The sequence below is a fragment of the Bubalus bubalis genome, chromosome 12 (genome assembly GCF_019923935.1).
Source record: "Bubalus bubalis isolate 160015118507 breed Murrah chromosome 12, NDDB_SH_1, whole genome shotgun sequence".
In the NCBI taxonomy this organism is placed as follows: domain Eukaryota; kingdom Metazoa; phylum Chordata; class Mammalia; order Artiodactyla; family Bovidae; genus Bubalus; species Bubalus bubalis.
In genome coordinates, this window is record NC_059168.1 from 94,880,113 (window position 1) to 94,906,429 (window position 26,317).

Below are 26,317 nucleotides of genomic sequence, written 5' to 3' on the forward strand. Positions count from 1 at the left end.
CACACACACACACACACACACACAGGTTCAGCACTTTTCAGATGGGAAGAAGAAAAAGTCCCCTCCATTTTCCAGGTGGTTTCTGATGACTCAGACTTTGCCTTAGCTCCAGGTTATCCTGTCTCGACTCTACAAACGTGTACTGAACATTAGGAGCTGAAGAAGAGAGATGATTTAATGACCCTGCCCTCAAGGGTCTCCCTCTGTCAGTCAGTAGGGGAGATGGCCCTGAAAACAGCCATAAAAAATGGGACGGGTGTGTACCATGCAGCCCAGGAACACAAACAAGTGAGGAAACAGGTGCGAGCACGGCTGGCAGACAAGCCGCGAGGATTCGTCCGCAAGCAAGTCCACGCTGTATTCAAAGCTGAGCAAGCAGACGAGAAGGGCTGAAGTGGAGCAGGAACGCAGACCTGTGTTTCCTCAAGTTTAATATTCATACCCCTGGGCTTACTCATGATGGTGATACGTGAATACATTTTTTATTTATATTAATAGTATGCACTCATTTTCATGTGTCTTGGGGGGAAAAATAACCAGCACATCAAACCCAGGATTTCATGGATATAAACTGTATTTTAAAAATAAATTTAAATTAAAAAGGTGAACTAGAGTGGCTGGAGGGAAGTGAGGAAAGGGAACTGACAGGAAAGGAGCACTTCTGCAGTGAAGGAAAAAATGCTCTGTCTTGATCTGACTGATGGTTACTTGAGTAATTACAAACGCCAACATCTATCGTACTGCATACTTTATCTCTGTGCGTTTTCTTATGTGTAAATGATAACTCAATTTATAGAACAGTGAGCTGATGAAAAAGAAAATTTTCGAGAAGTTAACAGTACAGGTGGCACCCAGACATGGCAGAACTCTTAAATGCAATGTGCAAATGACAAGTTCAAGACCAGCCCTGTACAATGAAAATATGTGAATTATATATGTAGTTTAAAATTTTCTAGTAGCTACATTTAAAAAAGTAAAAATAGGTGAAAAAAATTGATATTTTTACTTAACCCAATATACTTAAAATAGTATGGTTTCAACATGTAACCATATTACTAACAAGATATATTTTAAAATTTTTTGTTCCAAGTCTCTGAAATCTGGGATGTGTTTTCTACTTGCAGCACCTCTTAGTCCAGACGAGCTACCCTCAAGTGTTCAACAGACTCGTGTGGTTGGTGGCTACCGTACCAGACCGTGCAGCTGAAGACAATGAGAAAATATTAAAAGTTGTTAAGGAAAGAGGAACTACCAGTCCATAAATACTATAGTCTAGATCCAGCACTGTCTAAGGCACAGGTCTGTAGTTTAAATTAAAAAAAAAAAAAAAAAAGACTATGGGCTTTTTCTAATTTAACAATAAAGCCAAGAGTTTGTTTCACGAGTTTGGCCTAAAAATCACTGTTTGGCAAACAACTGGTTATTATGATAGCCTAAAACTGACCCCTCCCAATGCAATTCTCTATGAAGTGAACTGCAGTTACTGTCCTGGCAATCCATGCAAGACTTGAGAGGCAGAAACACTCTCCTGGGTTTCTGTTTGAGACACGTCCAGAATCCTTTCCCCTACTGAAGGGAAATAAGCAGACTTAGTCATCCAATCCTGTAGTCTCAAAATAGGCAAGAAAGAAAAGTTATGGAGGGCTTCTTGCCACAGAAAGAAAGCCTCCCTGGAAAGAAGGAAAATAAAAAGTTTGGAAATTTGAAACCAAACGTTTCCACGAGTTCTATGCAAGTACAGAGCCAGGAATGACACCCTGGCCGAGCTCTCTTTCACAACAAAGTCACTAAAACAGGGTCCTCTCAACCTTTGTAAGCATTCTCAGCTTCCAATGAAACCACATTACTTAATCTTCACCAAAAGAAAGCAGAGTGACCAGAGTTAGTTGCTCGGTCTTCACAATAATTTCAGTTTCTATTAACATCCTTTTAGATTTGTAAAGTACATTATTGTCTCTGCTTTCTATTTACTTTTAAATTCACTTCACTGGAGAAGCAGGCATTACTACCTTCTCCTTAATAAAAGTGGTTTTTGTTGACTGTTGGTCTGTGTCAAGTTCCAACAACTTCACAGAATAAAAACCACTCACTTGAAATAGTAAATTTAATTAACAATATGAAATGGGAACTTGGTCAACCTGTTTCAAAGTCTCACAGCTAATACAGAAGTGGTCTGAACTACAGATAAAATTGATTTAAGAAACACTCTTCAGATTGATAATATCAGAAATTTTATTGAAGGGATGATTCACATTTCCCTTCACAGAAATATTATATTCATGGCCTTTGAATCACTTCAACTCCAAACTCTAAATAAATGATATAAAATTACTTTAGCAGAGTGTTAAAGTCACTTTTAATATACTTCATGCTTTCAACTTTTTCTGCAATTCTCATTTTTCTTTAACATATGGAAGTCCCAATCAATTGGAAAAAGACACAGCTTTCAAGAACATTTGAAAAGATTAATGTGGTTTAAAGGAGGGCTTGACATTACTGAGGTGACTTTCTAAATGAAAATCATCAGAGACTTTCTCCCTGTACCTGTGCTAATTCTAACGGATTTGTGGAGACTTAGGAATTCCTCTCCTTTAGTCTGAAGCCTAGGAGATCATTTTTTCTTTTTAAGTGACCGAGTATACCTTATTTTTCCTCTATACTTAAGAACCCCAAACAGAAAATAATGCTGATATGGGAATAAATGTTCACATTGAGAAATGAGAAAGGAATTCTAATCTCATTTGGAGTTGATACCTAGACCTTTTTACTATTCTTAATTGGAGCAAGACTATTGTTTCTAGAACAAAATACCTAGCTGAATTCTATCTTTAATCACATGCTTTAATTCCTGCAGATATCCAAGGAAGGAAAGAAAAGCAGCCATTAGTGACCACGTCACTTATGTGTGCTCTCCTCAACACACCAAGGGTTTGGTTAGTGGCTTCTGGCAGGAGACCCTGTCCTGGCTGGGCAGCATCCACGGCCCTACATCCTCCGCTCTCCTGGCACATGGCCCAAACCTGAGATGAGGGCTCCAAGGACACTCGAGACTGCTGACAATGAGCTCTACAGAAGGACAAAATTTTTTAAACATGCAATCTTCTCCAAAGATGATTAGGCAAAAAGCAGTGTCAAAAAGTAATTCCCAGAAACACCCTCTGTTGTCTACACAAAACTACTGCAAAAGCAGGAACAGCAGAAACCTACACATTAAGAAACAGGGTAAACCACTCATAAAACAGCCTAATAATTGTTGAAAACAAGTTGATACTCTCCATGAAAAAATTTAACTGCTATCAAAAAAACAAGGGCAGATAATGAGGGTTGCCTTCAGAACATAACGTGGCTGCGAGCTGGTTCAGCAGAGAGGATAAAGCACTGCAGAGGAGTAATGTGGGACCACAAAGTAACCAAGCACGTGGAACACCGCCTCAAAACTGACAGTGAAAGACCGCTTGTTCCTGGAGATCTTGGGGGTCTGCTGAGTGGGGGGTACATCTACCATTAAAGCAGGCACAGGTGGAATGTCATTCAGAAGATACCACCCTCCCCATTACCCAAGAAAATAAAAGGATCTCTTTATATGTGAGACATGAGACACACCATGCTCTGAGAATAGACCCTACATACAGGGTACTGTCCCCATCCTCTGCCAGATGCAGAACACTCTAAGGGGTTTTTCAAACTGCCCTCATTTTCAGGCCAGGTGTGTGTGACAGGATGTACAGACATACACAGTTACTCTATTCTTGGTGAGAAAACCTGTTGTTTTGAGACACTGTGATAGTGCATAAGAACACATCTTACACTGTCACACATTTACAGTCAAGAAGACGCCCAGACAGCCCGAAGGCCAGGGGCAAAACTCAACAGTGCAGCCTCCCCAAGGCTGAGGGAGGGCCCGGCAGGGCCACTCCAAAGTGAAGCTTTCCCGAGTAACCAGTCTTCCCAGCAAACACACTACCTGTGCCAAAGAGCATTCCAACTAACAGCAGCTCTTCAAACTTTGGAGGAATCAGTGATCAATTCGCAAATGTCCAACATACAAGAAAGATCATCTGAAAGAGAAAAGAACTGTAGGGACTTACATACCTCCATGTCTGGCCTGAATTTATCTTCAAACACGGCCATCGCTGCCAAGGAGCCCGAACCTATAGGGAAGAGAAGATGCATGTTTACTTAGCATATTTACAACTCTCAGCTTCTCCCTCTCAAGTTTACTGTGGGGCAGCGAAAATGGCAACACACACCCAATGTCACATTCAAGCACAGTATAAACAGTAATATGACAGGGCCACAAAACTCAGGCAAACACTGCTCTTCAGAAGCCTGGGGTCTCACTCACCACTATCTCAGGTGAACCTGCAACTGACCCCACTTCTAACCTACTCATAGGAGTAACTGTAAATTATTCACAGTGAAGTCCTGAAGCAAGAAAATGAAGTTATGGATAATTTGTATTTGTTCAAAAAAGTGAATGCCACTTAATTTCATATATCCTGTGCTGCGACTCTCTGCTTCACAACTGTGCCTTGGCAGGCTGCCGGGTATAGCGCTAAATACCAAGCCAGTTAGAAAGAAGAGATTGTTTTAATGAGCTGGCCCTGGTAGAGTCACCCTGACACACAGGGAAGAAACTCAGCACCAGCAATAGTAATAGGACTGCACGTTGCAGCCACTAGGTTATTCCAGCTACATCTGTAAAACACTTTATTATGTGGCATTTATTTAGAGCTATTATTTTTAGTTTGTACTTTGAAGAGTAACAGCTGAGTAGACAAAATGACAGACAAAGAAACAAAAATTTATTATCACAATAGCAAATGGCTGAAAGGTTATGCTGCATAGATATTAACAGATAGCAAATTTCTCCCTACAAAAGCAGGATGTAAAGGCATTACAAATAAGGATGGGCTCCCTTTGAAGGGATGCAAAAGGCAGCTCAGCACCACTGGAAAATTTAAACTTGCTTTGTTCAGAAACCAGAGAATCTTTAGAAAACCATCATCTTGTCTTTACAGGGTTCTGGCAATATTTCAGGATACTCTACTTTTGGAGAGAGGATAGAGTTGCCCACAATTTTTTACTCCAATTAGAAGATTTTTTTGGCATTTATTACTTTTTAACTTGTTTTGCATAACACTATCTATTTAGCTGGGTCACAGAGAAAACCATATTTTCTATTTAAAATGATTTGTGTACACCGCTTGACCACCTCAATGGTTTAGCAAAGGAAAAAGGCAGCGATTAAACAGTTTCAAATGAGGTGTCCTGCTGATTTTATCAAGTCTGCTGAATGTATAATGAAAAAGGAGAAGCTGACAGCATTGCTGCATTGAGAAAATACAGACTAGCTTATCTGAACCATTTAAGGAGGTCCAATTATAGATCAAATTTAAAGGGTAGAAACAGCAGATTTACAGACACAAATCAATGAACATGGTAATCCCGATGAATATGACAGATGCTCCTGTTAGGGAATATTGCTGCGGTTGAGGATCATTACCTTCACAGCACCGGATACATCACATCTGAAGCAGTGGGAAGCGACGAGTGTAGACGGCATTACAGGCAATGACTATTCATTTAGGCTTTGGGAGCAAAAGGCAACCCCATTTCCCCTCTCACAATTTTTTTCTCCTCTTTTAAAGAAAAAAAAAAGGAACCTGAAGAGATATTAAAAGCCCTTTGGAAAGGAAACAGAAATTTAACAGATATAAAACTAGTGTGCCCAAATAAAACTAGATATATCTACCCAAATTTACCAAAATCCAGCCTTGGAATTTCATAGTATATGTGTCCTGGAAAACCTGGAAAACAGAGTCAAAGTCCACCAGTGCTTTAAGACGTACACATTTACTCTGAGTTTCAAGGATCAGGGGGGAAAAGTAACCTAAGTTTCTGTTTCAAGGCATGAGTGAGAACCAATCTCGAACTCCACAGTAAAAAACAAGCTGGTTTCGTGTGGAAAACAAAGGACAACTATCACGAAGAAATAAGAAAACTGCAAATAAGGAAACCACAGGGAAAAAAATACTTCTTTCCCAGCCTGGTCCAAGAATATCTCTGCAAAGAGCCCAAGGATACACGCACCAGAGGCCAGAAATACACGCTGGAAAAAGACAGGGGAAAGATGGCTGTTTACTAAGAACTAACACATTTGTGGAAAACTGTAATCAGTTACTGTAAAAGGAAAAACTCAACTGACCTTAAAGGCATCTTTCCCTAAAGACTACAAGCTCTGTATTTTCTCCTGGGCCACCCTCTCTTTGACAGTTTCACAGTAAATTAATTTTACTCTTACTTTTCCTGAGCACATATATTTCCTTCTGCTTAGCTTCACCTAAAATTTTAAGACATGAAAAATATTTCCCTCCCAATATAGTAATTCTTCCTTTATCAAAAGCTTTTTTTTCCCATGAGAAACAGTACTGAAGACAAACTCTCTCTAAGTGAAAGTGCATGCTAAACCTAAACTCGAAGAAAAGAAAGTCTATCAATGGAGTGGATACTTCTCACGTTCTCATCTGACCATGATGTTCAGAGCTGGAAGGTGTAGGAGAGGCACACACAGAAGGGACACAGGGACCCTTATTGTGCTGTACCTCTGCTTCTCCACTTATAGCATACTCCCAACACACACACTCCCCAACACACACACACACACACACGTGTCACACACGTGTGCACAGAGTTGAGACGTTTTCAGGAAAACAAGAGCCTGATAAACTGCCTGATGCTGTTTCCTCTGCGATCAAAGATAAGCAGACTCCAAATGTATCTGAAAAGAAAGGGAAATTCAACACTAAAAACAATTTCTAAATCACTTGCAAATTAGCTCCTGCTCCTAGCATTTTAGGAAAGGAGGACTTTGGCGCCCCCTTTTCAGAAATACACAGAAGTGTCAGGAGATGCAGCGCACTGGCGTGGCCAGCAGGTCTCTGGGAAGCTCTGTGCGTCTGCTATGCAGAAGAAGGAAGACAAGAGTTTCAAATACGACTGCAATCACACAAAACGGCAAGAGAACAACATGCAAATCCTCATACAATTTCAAGGCAATGCATCCAGGGGAAGGAACTGGAAGGAGCCAGCCATTAAAAAGAAAAAAGATGGTAAACTCAGTGAGACTTGTCTTTTTAAATATAATTTCATTCAAGTTTTCCAGATTTTATTTCAATGCCACTTAAAACTATATACAATAAACCATCAAGACAAATTTCATGTTAATAAGGCAGCCATCTGACTCACAAAATGTTTAAATATTTTATCCCATTTTTCCTATAAACCATTATAACGTCTGTAGACATTCCAATTATTTCAGCATCAAACCTACTAACCTCTTACTCTCATACCCAAAATCAAGGCAAAAATCCCTCGGAAATAAAAATCCTCTCATTTTTTTACTCCAAAAGCAAGGCCACCTTAGACAATTAGTCAGAACGGCCTGGTTTCCCATCAAGGAATAAACAAACAGAAAAGCCAGGGAGCAGTGGGCCAGGCACAGGGGCCGCTGCTTTAGACAGCAGGCATTGTCAGGTGAAGGAAACCGATGTCAGAGGGCCTATGCTGTCCACAAATGCAGGAAGGGGTCTAGGAGCAAGGCACGAGAGGCCTGCCCTCAACTCCTCTAACAGGCGAGAGGAGGCAGCCAAGGACAGGAAACAAGAGCCTTCTGCCTGAGCACCCACCAAGGGCCACACATCCGATGCTATCATTTTGTCATCCTCATAACAACCCAGTGAAGGAATAAGGCTTCCTGTATAGGATTACAGGACTAACAGGCACAGGCCAGGATTTCTGTCTCAGGTGCGACCCCCATGTCATTCTCTCAAACAGAAAGTTCTACAGGCCACAATACAGCTCAAAGCAGACACGCGTGACCTTCCATGACCAGGTCTCTGGCTCCCTCGGACACCCCCACCTCCCCAATTATCCACACACACTTGACACCCCACCAACACTAAGCTGACAATAATTTCTTAAATGTCCAGACCACTTCAAGTCTACGTTTGACACATGCTTCTCCCTCTGCCCCTCACAAGCCACAGAACTCGGAGACACCCGTCCAACCTCAGCTGAGAGATGACTTTTTCCCAGAAGCCTTTCTTAAGCACCACACCACATCTTAAGAGATGAAGAGTGGATCACTTTCATCTCTGCCAACTTGTCCATCCCTTCTCAGCTGCATCCCCCAGACCTAGCAGTCCCTGGCACACAGTCAGCACTAAAGAAAAAAAAATTGCTGAATTAGACTGGGCTGATTTCAGTACAACTGTTCAAATGGAGGAGCTGGGGAAATAGTGGGCCCTGAAAGAGTGACTACAGCAGTAAATGTCTTGATAAAGTGAAACGGAACATTTGTTACCTAATTTACCACACCAAAACGAATATAAGACAAAATCAAATGTAAAGCAAGTCAATTTTCAGAAGGGAAAAAGTGCTTTAAACCCACAAAACCATGTCCTATTATACATCCCAGTCAGGTCTGAGCTCTGTGATATTCTCAGGAGAGAAATGCCCTCCCTGGATTTCTGCCTTCTTCCACCAGAGCTCTGTCTCCTCAGTAGTTTCCAGGTAGCTGCTCCTTAGCAACCTCCACCAAGTCTGCCTTTGTCAGCCCACCCACAGTTACTGAGTGGCCAGTGTTGCTTCCAGAACAGAGCTCTTTAAAAAATCAGAAAAACCAGGTACAAGTCAGGGACTGGCATTTAGAGAGGGTGTGCACAATGCTGAGATGGCCACCTAGTTACTGACTTACCTCTGCATCCACTGTCCTTTCCCAAGCTCTTCCGTGTCATCCACACCCACCCACCTGCTCAACCACCACCTCCCAAACCAGTTGGCAGCCAGCCGTAGGGAGAGACCGGGATGGAGGTCAGGGTACACAACGCCACCCTATCGTCCATGGGGGACAAGACGGCTCTGCACTGCCACATCCACTGCGGCCACCTGGGTGTGCACTGCCTTACCCTGGCTGTCCAGGTTTGGTGTTCATCAGAAGGATTCAAGAGATGCCCTGGAAAGCACAGTCTGCTCCCCACCTCTGCAGGGCCTGACTCACCCACAGACATTCAGGATGACTCCATGGGGCACCCAGACGCAGACCTCCAGGAAAAGGGGGCTCAGGCGCAAATGCCACAAGGGTCACATCTCCAGCCATTCTTTCAAAATGAAGTATCTGTCTTATTAATAACATTTAGGCCACTGGCTTTAAAAAAGACTAGCATCTGTAAACAATGTAAAATGTGAGTCCTGAAACTCAGAGATATGTGGGACACATAGGGCATTAAAGACTTCACAGATAAATACTCTCAATACACCAACAAAGCAAATGACACAGCAGTTTACAAAGAAGAAAACAAGAGGTCTATACACATTTAGAGACACTGCTCAAGTTCACTAGTCATCAAAGAAATAAATACAAATAGAAACTAAATAGCCTTTTTTTTGACTTCTAGATTAGCAAACATTAGAAAGAATAATACCCAGTGCTGACAATGATGTAGTAGAAAGGGCAATCTAATATATTCTTGTAGAAGAACAAATGGAACTTTTTTAACCCACAATTTAGAAGCATCAATCAGAAAGCACAGAGCTACAGGTACCCACCAAACCAGCAATTCTACTGCTAGAGATAAATCCAAAAGAAATAAATAGTAACAACCCAAATGACACTTTGATCACAGTTTAGACGATAAAAAACAAAAAAAATAACAACAAAGACTGGAGGTAAATGTAAAGGTCCAGCACCAACAATCATGAGATAGGGAAAACAAACAAATTCATATAAATGGTGATTAAACACAACAATAATTTTTGGCAATGTCCATAATACAATATTACTGAGGGAAAAACATGTTCTGAAGCAAAATTAACAGATATGCTTATACAATACATATTATACACACGTGGAAGAAAAGTTTTTAAAATTATGTTTATTTCTGAGTTGCGCTGTATTCTTTTTGCTTACTTGTGTTTTCTTATTTTCCTTCAATGACAATGTATTACTTACAATTTTTTAAGATACACACTTGAAGAATTCGACATCATGAAGGGATGAAAAAAGACATCCCAGAAGACCAAGACCTTGCCAGCTGTCACAGTCGTGCTGTGTAGTAGCAGCAGCAGCAGGCAGCTTGGTCCTGAAATCTGCAGAGAGGGGCCTGCAGGTCAACCCACGCAGAAATCAACAGTCCCAATGAACAACAGCAATCAACTGTCACAGATGGATAAATACACGATGTCTCTCTACCTGTCCTTAGGAGGGCTTCCTCAGGATAGGCACCAACATCTTTTAAAAAGAGGTAAAATCATCTTAACAATGAAGTCCTCTGAGGATACCAGCACCAAGCCAGATCTCACTTATCCAGAAGTCTGCCATGTGACAACCAACTTACTAAACAGACCCCAACAGACACAGTGGACCTGGTGTTTATTAAGCTTTAAAGCACAGTCACAAGAGTTTTTTATGCTCCTCAGACATGGCAGGTAAGCCCAGCCCCGTTTCGCAGAAAGGAAAACTGAATCCTGGAGACAAGGAACTTGCCCAGATCACACAGCAGACGATTAGCAAATCTGGGAACATGAGCCCAATTGTCTGAATCTAAAGTGTCCAACACGGCTTCTGTTCATCATGCTGTCTCTCAGACTGCAAACCCAAATGCCTGAAATTAAGATTAGCAAGCAAGCATGAAAACAGCTCTAGTTTTCTTAACTCCCTTAGCCCCAAAATCATGCTTTCTAACTTTTTGCTTAGATTTCAGCAGAACAATTAACACACATCTGGATACAGTTAATTTGTGTTTTGCTTGGAAATTCAAATGAGACTGGGATCTTAGTTAAATGTTTTAAATGATTAAACAGATGCCATTCACTATTTACCAATACTACTCAAGTACCAAAGTATTTATTTTTAAATAGCCCCATTCAAAAAAATTAAATAAAACAGTGAAGTTACTCTCCATTTTGTAAACCCTCTAAGGGTGTTTCTGATCTTAGTTTATCAGCATTACTTTAGTAGTTCAATTTGAACCTGTTTCTAAGAGAACAATCCATCTCAGGAGAAAACTCAAAATGCATCGAGAAAATTCTACTGAGATACTGCTTTTACCTGTTCTATATATTTAAAAAACATCCACACTAATATGGCTTAAGGACAGTGGGATTAAAAAAAAAAACATGAGATTATACTTTTAAACATGTCAGGGTTAACTAAAAGTACGAAATTAAACCCAGCAATTGTAGAATCTATTTTATTAGACATGCTGAAGAAACTATACAAGACAAATAATTTTCTAAAACCCGCTGCTCTCTCAAGTCAAACTCTCAAAAAGTCATCAGGTAGAAATCTGCTTTTTCTAATCATGTCTAGGCTCATAAATTCTCACATTGGGGAAGGGAAAATAATTACCAAGGGTTTTTCTGTCCCTGACTCTAAACTCATGTGGTACAGGTAATTCCTCACTTTACAGACAAGGAAAGTGAGGCTCAGCTAATTTAAAGTCAGCAAGGGTAGCCAAGATTCAAACCTAGGTCTGGTGGCTCTCCCTTGTGGCTCAGCTGGTAAAGAATCCACCTGCAATGAAGGAGATCTGGGTTAGATCCCTGGGTTGGGAAGATCCCCTGGAGAAGGGAAAGGCTACCCACTCCAGTATTCTGGCTTGGAGAATTCCATGGGGTTGCAAAGAGTCAGACACGACTGAGCAACTTTCACTGGTGGCTCTAGCCCATCCACTTTTCAGAAGGTGAAACTCCCCAGTCATTGTCTCAAACCAACCATCCCAGGTGCCCACTGGGTGGCAGGCTCCGGGACACACAGATGCACAGGACGTGCACAGCTCTGCGCTTCCTCCCTGCTTTCCCCCAGCACCTCATTGAGGCCCTCAAAGCCCTGCAGGGCTGCCAAACTGCTCCAGGAGGCACCACCTCATCAAGACAAGGTGCATGATGCCCCAGAAACGACAAGACAGCAGCCCTACTGCCCTGGCTGCCTCCCCAACACAAAGGGGAGGATGACAGAACATGTCTTCCTCATAGGCTGGCTGAGATCTGAACGAAATGGCACGTGTAAGACAGGATGCCTGGCACACAGTAAAAAGCTCAGTAAGAGCGAGCTATTACAAATACTCTAGGACAAGGTTCCTATTCTCTAGGGGCTCTTTTAGACAATCATACTCAACAAGTCTCAGGGTTGGCAGCTTTAATAGAAATGAAGGTCCTTAAAATTTCTTCCCATGAAGTTCTGAGAGGAGCAGGAAATGGATTTCTACTGCTTTCCCCCCAAATCAATTTAACCAGATCTTTTCAGGAAGAAAGCTGCTCCTTTTGGTAAGAAGCAGTCCATTTTAAGCACCCAAGGACCTGTTTGCCACTGTGGCCTGCCAGGGTGTAAGATGTATGCAGCAATAAAGGAGCAAGGCAGAGAACGTTCTCATCCATCAGTGTCAGCTCTCCCTGACAGAGCACTTACTCACACCTGCTCATTGTTAGTCAATTGGCCGCTCATCCTGGACAAAATTTGGGGCTTTCACAGACCCATGGACTGGGATCATTTTTCACCCTGTTCTGGTCTACAAGGCCTGGTCTCCTGGTGTTGGTGCCTGCTCTGCAGGCCAACACCGACCAAGTGTGAAGAGCTGACTTGTGAAAATAAAACAATGACGGTGCTGGGGGAACACATTCAGCCACTAGAGAGCAGTGGAACTCCTCTCAGGGCCTGGGAAAACCCAGACACCGACTTGAAATGGTTTAATTGTATGCATGCATTTCATTATAAGCCTTGGCCAAAAGCTTCGTGGAGAGGCAGGCCAAGCAATCAGACAATCTTGCATGGGTTGCGGAAATCCAGAATCGTCCTTTGTCAGCATAAACAGTTTAATTTGATGTTTTCACTCCTGAGTAAGCACTGAGTATTACATTTAAACCCCTCGTGAGGGGAAAGAATGCTTCCTTTTCATCAGCAAATGTACCTCAATGTCAGAGTCAATCTTTTATCCCCAATGAATAAAAAATATATATACTGCATTTAATATGCTAGGAAAGAGATTTTAAAGCATCCAACAACATTTTCACTCAGAAAGTAATTTCTCAAGAAATGCAGTTCCTTTTCTAAATGTAATGTAGTAAAAAAGGAGTTAAATTTTATTCTAAGTAGATCATTTTAAATACCACTTAAAGGGAACAGGGATTTTTCTTATAACTGTAACTGCCAATGTCTCACTGACCCGACAGGCTATAAACACTTATTCTTAAGAAAAGACTAGCATTTGGGGCATTCAGGCCTAAAAAGTGAAGGCTGTGTTTTATTAATGTATTTCAATGAAATACCACAATGTGTTAAGGCCAGAAAACTCAAAGGAGTCAACGAACTCTATGCTGAAAGGATAAGATGGAGGATGAAAACTACCTTAAAATTATACTGCCTTTCCTAATCAGGCTCTCACGCTCATCAGGCCCCGCCAGGAATCAAGTTGCCCCTCAGCACCGCCGACCGCAGGGCGCACACTTCCCTCTCCCACTATGGGAGCTTGAGGCAGTCGGAGCTGACAGGCCTTCAAAGGCACCTTTACGCCGGTCCACATTTCAAAACAGCTTCCCAAATTGCAAGTTAATCCCTTTGCAGGCTTTTCCCAAGTTTCCCTGTCCCTCAGAACCCTCAAGGACAAAGGACCACAGAGTTTAACAATTTTTAAAAACACACTTAATCTTAAGTGTAAGTAAAGGTTTATCTTGTCCACAGAGCCTTGGGTGAATAATAAATCCTATATACTAGGGAAAATGTGCAAAAGCACTGTTGCATATTTTTTCATTTTATTCACCTGTATTATCTCCATTTTATAGATGAAAAACAAACAAAAAATTAAGATCACAGAGGTAAAGGAACCTAACCAAAACCACACAGCTAGTAATGGTAGATCTGGTTGCCAGCAAATCCCTAGCTATATGACCTCCACATGAAAAGTCTTCTGATATATAAAATGACTTTCCTCTTGGTCTGTCCAATAAAGAAGTAAAGATGACCAAGCACTAGGCTATATTAGCAAGAATAAGAGAGTACATTTTGTAGTAGGGCCAATTTTGAAACAAGAGCAGGTAAAGATGAACTAATTAATAATTAACTTCACTCTCTCTGAAATAGGGTTTAAAGCAAAGGACTCAAAACTGTGCGCACTGCACTTAACTTCTGAAATGTACTCCTGGCAAGGGCTTTTTTTTGGCTGTAAACTAAGGACTAAATTCAAACTACAAAAGATTTCGTGGTAAAATGTCAAGAGTAGAAAAAACAAGAGGAAGAGCACCCTAATATTAATTCAATACCTCACTACTTGACCTAAAAAAAGAAACATTTAATATTTTTTACACAGAATCAAGAACTAAGTCCACACTAATTAGAACAGATGAAGAACCAGCAAGGACTGGCTCTGTTACACTCCCTGAAACAACATGATGAATTGTAGAAGTAAATATTTTCTCATTTCCTAACATAACGGCACCATCTATTGGCTTAGTACCACCTTTGCAACAACCAGGAAATCAAGATGCATAATCCAACTTTCATGGGCTTTTGGTTCTCAGTTACTTAATTCCTGGCATCCCATAGTGGTATAAACTTTAAGACATAAAATCCATGCATCACACATTTTAAATCTTCTGAAATTCATCTTATTTAATCAAAGCAAGAAAAACTGCCAGGAAAATCTTAGTACACAGAACTGCACACAGAGAATGTGTTAGCACAAAAATTATCAAAACACCATGCACCAAACACCAATGATGTTCCACACACAAAGATTTTTACATGTGGTATCTTGCTTAATCCTCACATTTCCCATGGAAATGTGACCTTAGAACCTCCATTTTCCTGAAGGAGAAATCAATGCTCAAATAGCTAATCAACGTTGCACTTGGATCTGAACCCAGTCTGACTACAAAGATCAGCTCTTTTCACAACCCCACCCTACCTTGAAAAATGAAAAATGATGCCACAGCACATGTGCAGGGGAAAGCATGTAGTGCTTTACAGAGTGTGTTCACACATGTGATACTGCAGCGTCCCAATGATCCAGTGATATCAAGTAAAAGAAAGTCAGTCAGCTTCTCTTTTAGAAATGAGGGGTTTGAGGTTCAGAGAGGTTAGATGACTAGCTCTGGTCAAGTATGTGCCCTCTGAGAAGGCTTTTACACAGGCCACTGAACTAAATACAGTGCTAAATCAGAGTTCACATCTGATTTCAGAGTTGAAAATTAATGTGGAAGAAATATTTGCCATCTTGTAGTGCACTGGTCTGATATACATAGCACAGGAAATTTTTTCAAATTGAGTCATGTGGAGGTAATAAAATGCCTGCGCGAAGGTTGCACTTTAGAGTAAAAATATGGAGAAAAATGGTAGGTCTGAATTCCCTACTGATGTTCCTAAGTTCCAACTTAATTCTAAGACTCTTCTTTGCCCACAAGGTGAGACATCTGGTATGTTTACTCTGTCACGAATCTTTTTAATTGCTAGGGGGCTCTGTAAACTGGGACTTAGGTACATTCCAGTAATTAGGAAATTGTATAGCCAGTTCATCTGGAGAGAGAATTTTACCTGGACGGCCCTGGCAGTGACCCAAAGCCTTCCCTAATGGTGCATATCAATGTTTATTCCTTAAGTTAGTATTCTTAAATTGTCCAAGGGCCTCATTTCCAGGAATGTCGTGCTTTAAATTTCATTCATATTAATTCTCTATGTGAATAAGTGGGCAAAATAAAAATTTTATATACGCTGCCAATGCAGCTACAAGGAGCACTGCCAAACTAATAGCAAAAGATGGTCCCCAAGCTTCTCCTGACACTACTTCAGTTTGTTTAATAAAGAAAAGCTGGCAAGTTAAAAGAATAAGCTAATTAATCTGAGAATTAAAAGAACCCACATTTTGTCTATTTAAAAAAAAGAACACCAAAACCCTTTTCCCTTTCTTAATAAAGAAAAATAAAAAAACTTGCCCAGCTTTCCACAATTCCACTAATCAATCACCTGCAGTCTCCCGCAAATTATGTTCTTAAAGAAGAAAATAATTAAATGAAACCTAAGGGGTGCATTTTTCTTTTTTTGAGAATGGATCAAATCACATTTGGCCTGAACCACTTGCCACACACCACTCAGCAACAACCAAGCCAAGGGGGAAAAGCCACAGAGACCCGGGGTTCTCAAGCCAGACCACGCACCTCCAGGCTGTGTGACCTCGGCACACCTCTCTGAGCCTCAATATCCTCATTCATAAGACAAGGATGATGGCAACCACCTCAGAGCAGTGCAAAGCCTCTATCAGTAAAGGACCTCTCACAGTTGCCGGCACCGCAAGCGGGCAAGCTACCGGATGAACTCAGCTACCATTACAGTGGGCATCCTCCTCACAAGATAGGCTTTAGGACAGAAGCTGTCCGCGGGCCACACCATGAGGCGTTTGATGTCTTCTTCTCTTAAGCAAACCCTCAGGAAGGCGAGCCCTCAGCGAGGAGGCTCCTGGACCCGATGCTCAAGGAAGTGTGCCAGAAGGTTAAGAGACACGCAAGACGAGACAGGTGTCTTCTGTTCCATGTAAATTAAAAGTAGCCTTCAGGCACCTGGCTAGTCACCAATACAGGCCCATGGGTAGACAAAATTTAGACACCCCTGTCTTATGGGTAATTTGTAGCTTCCAGCTCTTACTGTCAAATAACTCAGGAAAAAAAAAAAAAAAAAGATCCATTACAAAGCTGTCTTTTTATTTTCATAATAAAAAACTCGGTAATTTCACTAAAACATGAGAATTTACATGAAATACTCATTTTCTCACTTACAGCACACTTAGGGAAAGCCTCAGTCACCCAGGGAATGTTAACGCTCAGTGCGCACATTTCAGTTAGGAGGGCCTTCTATTTCATCTGTGGCTGGAGGTCTGCTTTGTAGCTCACCCAAAGTAAGTCACGTGAATTAAGACAAAACCCACCACATTTTGGCATTTCTGGGGTTCTCTCTCAATATCGAACTCCCCATCCCCTCAAAAAAAAAAAAGAGAGAAGAAAGGAAAACAACAAACGCCTCCACGGGAAGCCAGAACAACTCCTTCATCAGGAAGAAAGGCAGCCCAGCACAGCTCCCACCACAGGGAAAGAGGCGTCAAGCCCTGCTCAAAACTGAACAGTGGCTGAAAGAAACGAAGAGAATGACAAAGACAAAACCAGGACAGCACAAGAACTGTTATTTTATTTCACATTCTCTGATAAAAGGCTGCTCTTCACAATGGACTTGGATTAGAGAGAAACAAAACATAAAATTCATGTTGTCTTCGGGTGGTAGAATTGTGTATAATTCTGAAAAGTTTCCTTTGATACTATAAAGCTGTCTCAGTAAATACTACTTTTAATATGCAGGATAGAAAATCTTCACAAAGGGCAGTCAAAAATATGCCAAACAAATAAATGCCCCTGGGGATTTGTGTAAATATTTTCAGTATTCAGAAGCAAGGCTTAATAGCTTAATGAAGTAACATCTGTAAGATGATAAAAATCAAAGCAGCTGTGGTAAGCTCAGGTGTGCCTGGGCTGAAGGACAAGGGTTCAAATCTCAGCTTTGCTGCTCCCAGGCAGGGTGGTGACGGGCAGGCCAGTGACTCTAAGTTTCAGGTTTCTCATGAGTAAGAAGACAATGACAGCATCCCTTGCAGGGAATTATAACTGAAAATAATGCGACAGCACCAGCGACACTGGCACAGGGCACCTCCAAACAAGCTTTAAGCTAAAATAATACAAAGCTAAAAAAGAAAAGACCTATCCTATATGCAATGCTTTGTACTGTTCTCTTACGGCCCAACTGGGGCCACACAAACGGAACACAATCTAAACCAACCCTCCCCCAGGGGCTCCATAACCTGTTCACAAACAACAAACAGCAGTTAAGGCTTCTAACACTAGGATTCATACATACACAACCAAGTTAGGCAATCAGAACATTAACTCAACATCTAATAGTCATGAATCACAGACTCTGGGAGTAAGACAGATTCTACGGACAGAGATCTCCGACTCTTGCAGGGGCAGGAAGGACAAGGGCTGGGACAGCAGAGGACGGACAAAGTTGAATCCTGGAATCAAGTTTCACACCAAGTGCCTGGAGAGGGACTTGCTAACAGCCTGGGGCAGTCGCGAGGGAAAGGCTTCTGGGTGAGGCCCTGGATGAGGAGTATGAACATTCAGAAAAGACATTTCTGAAAGGAGGCAGCACGGCAGCAGCGGGGAGGAGCAGCTCACAGGAGGGCTCGGGGCCTGTTGCCACAAGCGCCTGAGGTACAAGGGGAGGAGGAAGAGGAAATGAAACAGGAAAAAGGGTCCAGAGCCGGACTGGAATGGAGGTGACCCCAGTGGAGGAGCACTGAGGTCAAGAGCTGGGAAGGAACTGGCACTGAGGAGCGCAGGAGAGGATGGTCAGAGACTGCAATGGGGCCAAGTGGCTGGTTTCTGAGCGGTCTCCAGGACAACCGTGGTCATCCCTGGACCCATCCACTCTCTCAACATTTCCAGCCAGATGTTACCTCACTCTCAGCCTCCAGACTTCCCCATGCCAATCCTCCTTCCTAAGGCTGTCAGCCTGCCCCAACAACGAATCTTATCCTATCATCTCCTGCTTGAAACAGTAGACGGGAACGTCCACGACACAGACAACTCAGCCTGTACGATGGGACTCTCCGGACTAGCTCTCTAGCCTTGCCTCTCCTCCACCCTCCTGAAAGCCCAGACATCCTCATCCCTCCCTGTCTTTGCTTCTGCTGTGCCCCCAGCATGGAGCACTCCCTTCACCCACTGCACTCACTTCACCCATCCAGCTAAACTCTGGCCTTTGACCATACTGGTCCCTTATGAACCGCAGGGCCTGAAAAATCTTTCTCTGGCAGGTAGGGAGCAGGGTGGCAAATTCCTGGCTAATTCCTACTTACCATTCAGGTCTCAGTTTAAGAGCTACTTTTTCCCATCTTTCACCTACCAGACTGGCAAGAATACCCAAAGTAGGAGAACTTATAAGAGAAGGGCATTCTCACATTCTCCTGGTGGAATATAAATTACTGCTGCTGCTGCTAAGTCGCTTCAGTCGTGTCTGACTCTGTGCGACCCCAGAGACGGCAGCCCACCAGGCTCCCCGGTCCCTGGGATTCTCAAGGCAAGAACACTGGAGAGGGTTGCCATTTCCTTCTCCAATGCATGAAAGTGAAAAGTGAAAGTGAAGTCGCTCAGTCGTGTCTGACTCTTAGCAACCCCATGGACTGCAGCCTACCAGGCCCCTCTGTCCATGGGATTTTCCAGGCGAGAGTACTGGAGTGGGTGCCATTGCCTTCTCCAGGAATATAAATTAGTGCTATCTTTTTGGAGGGCAGTTTGGCAACAGCTCTCAAAAGGTAAGATGCACTCACCTGTCACTTTTAGGGGCTGCCCAGAAGCTGTACTTCCTGTGTCTGGGGAACCCCACCACTCTAAGAACAGATGACTGAACTTTACCCACCATCAGCAATCTAGCACCCACCCTTTCCTGAAGGAACTCTCTGACCGTGAGTGAGATGGCAGGAAGCCTCAGCTCTGGATGAGGCAGCCGGGGCAGCAGAGTGAGGAGAGAGCGGGCCTGCGCCAGCCAGGCCAGCAGTGCTGTCTGCAGATTCTACCTTTGCCTGCAACGGGCCCATGCGGCAGCATGCTTTCTGATACTGTTCTCAGCCCCACACCCAGGTCTTGCCCTCCCAGCTATTCTGTGAGTCATCTACTATCCTTAAAAAAAAAAATTCCTCCTTTCCTAAATCATCCAGTGATTCTAATGCTTTCAACAGAGAATTCTGAGCAACATGCATGCCCACCCTAATCCAGAAACTCCACTACCAGGAATTTATCAGATGTATTTATACAAGCTCACCAAGACACACACTCATCAACAGGACAGATGGTCACTTAAGTCCTGGTACAGACATACAGTACATTTCTAGGACAGTGTTATTATAGATTTGATATCGATCTATAGGCACTGATACAAAATTTTCTTTGAAACAAGTTAATGGGAATGGAACAATATTTACAGCATAACTTCAGCAGTGTATTTTTAATAGGAATACACAGATAGATAACAGATAATAGGGATCTATAAAGGTGGATCATAAAACACTTCCTGAGAAAAAACACAGTAAACTCTTAACACTGGTTACTATGAAATAGGGACTTATCTTTTGACATATTTTCCTGCACTTGAATGTTTGTCATGTTCATAAAGTACTTTCATTTGAAAATGTTTTCCTGTCACTTGTCCAATAAGGACTTTCGAAACACCCATTATCCACATACTCTTTCCTGTTAGAAATTCTCCCTTATAATTGTTCTTTTCCTCCAGGGCACTTAGCACAGCGCATTCTTTCCAATTAATGTGTATTTATTAATGTGTATTAGATTAACTGTCTAATTCCTGTCTCACACACAAGACTATAAGCCCTGAGGATAAGTGCTGTCCTGACCACTACATTCCCAGTACCTAGCACACGCATGCTCAGTGGCTCAATCGTATTCAACTCTCAGAGACCCCAAGGATTGTAGCCCACCAGGCTCCTCTGCCCAGGAGATTTCCCAAGAAGAATACTGGAGCGGCTTGCCATTTCCCTCTCCAGGGGATCTTTCTGACCCAGGGACCAAACCCATGTCTGCTGCATCTCCTGCAAGGGCAGACAGATTCTCAACTACTTCGCCACCTGGGAAGTCCCCCAAGCACATAGTAGAGGCTAAATTAATTTCTAATAAATGAGTGAAAGTAACTTATCCTTCTTTTAAGATTCAGCTCAAGTGAAGTGAAGCTTTCTCTTCCAGTTTCCCCCTTGGGCCTCCACTGGCCTTTGTACCTACTGCCCTTGTCAGTTTATACATCTATCTCCCCCCTTACACTGAGAGTATGTTGAGGGCAAGGATCCAGACATCCACTGCTCTGTGAAGCCTGCTACAGTGCTGTTACACAGAAGGCACTCAAGAAATAGTTGATAAATAAATGAACAGATGGGAACAAACAAACTAAACCTTAAAAGTAACAATACTTGGGTCTCTAAAATCGGATGTTACTGGTATCTTGCTCTTCTTAATCTTCCATGAAAGCAAAGCCCGACTATGGAGAGTAATGATTTCTAAGCAGAAGTGTGGGGCCATCACCGTGGACTCACACTGGACTTGGAGGGAAGCAAGATCACTGTTGGCCAGGACAGAGCACTAAGTGGACTTGCAGGAATGAAATGAGCAGACACAAATCTGCTTTACTCACTTTCAATAACCTTTCCTAAGTTTGGGACGATGCTCATAAGACAAATTACTACAGTTCAAAAGCAACAGAAACCAACTCAATTTTCCCATCGTAAAAATGAAAAGGCCTTGTATCATTGTTAAATTTTCTGATTTTGATGATGTCATCAAGGGGATGTGAGGGAACATTCTTAAGGATTTTGAGGTAGAGGGTTATAGTGTCCACAATTTACTCTTGAATGGTTACACACACACACACACAAACACACACACACACACACACAAATAGTAAAAATCCAGCAGAGAGCGAGCAAGAATGTGGCAAAATGTTAGGTGACAAAAATGAGTAAAGGGTATATATGACTATTCATTGTACATTCTTGTTACCTTCTTGCAAGTGTGAAAATTCTTTTACTTAAAAAAAGAAGAAATGAAACTACTTAATAGAAAAGACTATTCCACCTTTACTACCATTTAAAGGCACCAGATGGGAAGAAATAAAAATAGTATCTTGATGGAGAGAACAAATAAAATGGAACAAAGAATTCAAAACAATTCTAAAATTACTGTATCTTCATTTTAAAATAACTATTCCATATGGTATCTTGGGGAAAATCATTCTTCTCACAAACAGGGAACATCTGTTGTATACAAACCTTATAAGAGGCTTGAGTATTAAACGCAATGAAATAGCAAAGTCTCACACTAACAATTTTCAGACTATTCAAGGCAGCAGTTATCCCCGGCTCTGCAGAGCCAAGATACCAAGACAAAAAATGTGAGGGTTAAACAACATCTAGAAAAGCGCCGGTTACACATGGCCTGTTCAAATTAGATACATGCAATTTCACTCAGAAATTGAGCATGAGAGTTACATTCAAAAATCCCAACTCTTCTAATGTAATTTAATCACTTTTTTTTTTAAGTTATTAAAAAACAAATACTCATCTAGCATTTAGAGCTAAAATACAAATGTACAAAGCTGACCTAAAAAGTGTAGCTACTATTTATAGAACAGGCACTGGGCCAGATGGTTTACATATATTATTTTTAATCATCGTAACCTGTACACATGGTGGGTATTATTGACACCATTTCAGAGTGAGGAAATCATGGTTCAGAGAGGAACCTTAAATGTCCAGGATCCCTCAGAGATTAAATGGCAAACAGAGACTCTGTCACTTAAAAACTCTCTGCACGTACCAGGCCTGTTCCCCCAAGGCAGGCCTCCAGTCTAGCCTTCCTTCTGCCTGGGAGCCCCTTTCACTCAAACCTCACCTTCTTCACGAACCTACTGTAACCTTCCTGTTTAACAGTATTATCTGGCTTCCACCCCAACATTCTCAAGTCCCCTTACACTGCATTAATTTTTTTTTTTAACTTTCTGTTTTGAGATAACTGTCAATTCACAGGCAGATGTAAGAAATAATAAACCAAGTTTTTGTACACCATTAACTCAGTTTCCCCCAAAGGTAGTATCTTGCATAACCGTGGTATAATATCACTTACATTATGTTTTTTCCTCCTAGTATTTATTGTTTTCTAACATAAAGCTGTTGTTACTGTCTGTCCACTCCCCCTAAAATATAAACTCCTTGTAGACAAGACATTTAGTCTAAATTTTGTTCGCTGCTGTATCTCAAGCACATGAAACAGGCCTAATCCCCAGGAGGAAATCAACAGATATTTGTAGAAGGAATCAAAGCACATTGTGCTGCCTCCTCTATCAGGAAATAAACCAGCTCTTTTAGAGACTACTTTGGTAAATAAGAGGATTCTGAAACATCAGGGAAACATTACACTCACCCATGGTGACATAAGGCAACTTATCAGTTGATCCATGAGGATAGATGCTGTAGAGGTGAGGTCCAGTAACATCTACTCCCCCCAAAACAAGGGCTGCACCAATGTAACCTTGATACCTGGTGATCAGAGCATGCATAAGAAAAAAAAAAAATATGAGTCTACATTGCATCACTATAACTTATTCAAAAGCTGCATGAAAAGTCAGACAACAAAAAGTTTTTCTTTCACTACTGCTGCTTCATTAAACAGCTACTGTTCTGATGGGGAAAAAATGAGGAATGGAGCAAACATACCTGAACATCTATCAGTCAAAAAAACTGTAAATTGTATGAAGCACCCATGTGCTGTACATCATCTCTGCCTCACAACCCCCTTCAAAAGAAGACACTATAGTTCTTATTGTAGAGAAGGAAAAACCAACCCAAAGACATTAGGAAGTCTCAGAGCCAAGCGTGGCTTACTCCGAAGACCACGAACACCCCTCCCATCAGACCTCTGTGATTCGCAAATAAGGTCCCTTCCAAGTCAATGGTGAATTGTCGCTAAACTAAAACTGTTCAAATTATCAACCTCACCACAGGAAAATCACTTACGTCAAAATACCTTTCCCTTGAATAAATCCACAAAATTATGGCAGATAAGAGCTCATACTGAGTAAAAGAAATAAGTATTTCATTATGCAGGGAAATGAACCATGAAATAACTCCATGACAATTTATAAACCCATTGCTACTGTCCACAGTTTAAAGCCATCTCTCTCAGGAACATGGGAGAGACATTTTCCACCTGACCCCATCTGTTTAATTCTGCACATATTTGCTCCTTTGGACTCTCTACTTGGTTGGTTTTACACTTCTATAGATTTCTTTCCCTATATATGGATCAATTTTTTTTACCATTAGAACTGCTATACTGGATAAACATGCTGGATGAAAAGTTCTCCAGTGTAAGCCTTTTGGAGAAGGCAATGGCACCCCACTCCAGCACTCTTGCCTGGAAAATCCCATTGGCGGAGGAGCCTGGTAGGCTGCAGTCCATGGGGTCGCGAAGAGTCGGACACGACTGAGCGACTTCACTTTCACTTTTCACTTTCATGCATTGGAGAAGGAAATGGCAACCCACTCCAGTGTTCTTGCCAGGAGCATCCCAGGGATGGGGGAGCCTGGTGGGCTGCTGTCTATGGGGTCACACAGAGTTGGACACGACTGAAGCGACTTAGCAGCAGCAGCAGCAGTGTAAGCCTTTAGCTCTTTGGGAAGAAAAATGAAACTAAAATATGCTGAATTTGCCTGATGATACAATCATTAAAATTGATACAAATAAATTAACACAAAAACCAAAGTCCTAATTTTAGATTGTCTGAGACACAGTTACCCATCAGGAAGTGCTCTAGGTCAAGTCCAATACTTCCTGTGTCCCTTGATTACCAATACATTACTTCAAATCTTCCATTTATAAGTGAAAAAATAAAGAGCAGGGAAGGATTTTAGAAGCAGTCTCAAGAGGGAAGAGAGGCCCAGACAGGGGAAGAAATTGGTCCTAAGCCACATAAGCTGGCAGCAGGTTCAAGAGTAGATCTCAGAACTCTGGGATAAGAAGCCAGAGAATCACCAGACCCACCACTCCCACCCCAGCCCAGTGCTTGATCCACTATATATATATATATATATATATATATCTCCTGCCAAACAGACTGTTTAGTTAGAGTCAATAATAACCAGCTAGTTCCCTTCCAAGCTAAAACATAATCTGCTTGATGCCTTTAAAAGAGTCTAAGCTATTTTGGCAAGTCAATGAAATCCTTAAAAATTGATCCAGAAATTCTATTTCCAGGAAATCTAATTCTAAAGATATAAAAGGACAAATATGCAGAAATGAATTCATAAGAATGTTTACTGCAGTAACTGTTTATGATGTTAGAAAAGTGTAAACAGTCAGAATTACCTAAACTAATACAGCTAACTATACAACAGAACACTACATAATCATTAAAAATCAGGCCCCGTTTTTCACACACAACTGATAGTAGTATAACTTAGAACAATCTCCGGCTACAATTTTGGCAATATGTATTAAAATGTTAAATGTTCCTATCTTTGACCCAGAAATTCCATTTCTAGGAATTTATTTTAGAATATAGCCTAAAGAATTAATAACACAAGCACCTAAAGATTCTACACTCCAAAGGATCCACAGAATACCTTATAATTAAACATCTTAAAACAGGCAACATTGTTACTCTTTAAAAATTGGTTAATAATATAGATTACTGTGATCCAACAAAAATTAAGATGTTGCTCAATGGCTCTTAAATTTTTATGTGGCATAGACCCCTCTAAAAGAGTGATTAAAACTGTGGAATCCTCACCCATAACAAGTGTACACAGATGTTTTTAACTCTTCCAGGAGAGTTACAGGTCTATAGACTCCTCCACAGGCTCAAGGTAAAATCCCTAGATGCTGAGCTAGCTCATCTACTGACGGGAACAATACCATAATACACTATTATGTGAACAAGGCCAGTTACAAAACAACACAGAGCAGTATTCCACTTTTGCAAACACATATATGAGCGTGTGTATATGCAGAGTATGCTGCTGCTACTGCTGCTGCTAAGTCGCTTCAGTCGTGTCCGACTCTGTGCGACCCCATAGACGGCAGCCCACCAGGCTCCCCCGTCCCTAGGATTCTCCAGGCAAGAACGCTGGAGTGGGTTGCCATTTCCTTCTCCAATGGATGAAAGTGAAAAGTGAAAAGGAAGTCGCTCAGTCGTGTCCGACTCTTAGCGACCCCATGGACTGTAGCCCACCAGACTTCTCCATCCATGGGATTTTCCAGGCAAGAGTACTGGAGTGGGGTGCCATTGAAAAGGTCTCAAAAAACAGATCTCAAAGTTTCATAGTACATGTGCTTCAGTGGCAGAATGTCAGTTGAAATGTATTTCCTTCCTGTCACATTTCTGCAGTGTCTGAATTTTTTATAATGATCATACATTACTTTTATAATAACTTATGAAAAAAAGATTATTTTCTTTTTGAAATATTCCAACATGGAAACTACTCGTAGGTGAAAAGATCAGGTTATATTACCTAACATAACCTACAAACAGAAAGCACAACTGGGATCCCATTCTGGTAGAACAAAACATGTATTATTAAACATGGAAAAACCCTGAAGAGTGTACATTAACCTGTTAGCATCAACTGCTTATGCGTGGTAGAAATTCAGATAATTTCTGTTT

General features: G+C 41.6%; 1 protein-coding gene across 2 annotated transcripts in view; it reads right to left on the reverse strand.

Moving 5' to 3' along the window:
• Positions 1 to 26,317, reverse strand: part of PSMB7 (proteasome 20S subunit beta 7) — a 57,545-nt gene that overhangs the window by 25,616 nt on the left and 5,612 nt on the right. For both annotated transcript variants that reach the window (XM_006072198.3, XM_044926332.2), the window contains exons 5-6: positions 23,077 to 23,192; positions 4,093 to 4,151 (exon numbers count right to left, since the gene is read on the reverse strand). In XM_006072198.3, the coding sequence (XP_006072260.1) occupies positions 4,093 to 4,151; positions 23,077 to 23,192 (175 nt within the window). The remainder of the gene's footprint in view (positions 1 to 4,092; positions 4,152 to 23,076; positions 23,193 to 26,317) is intronic.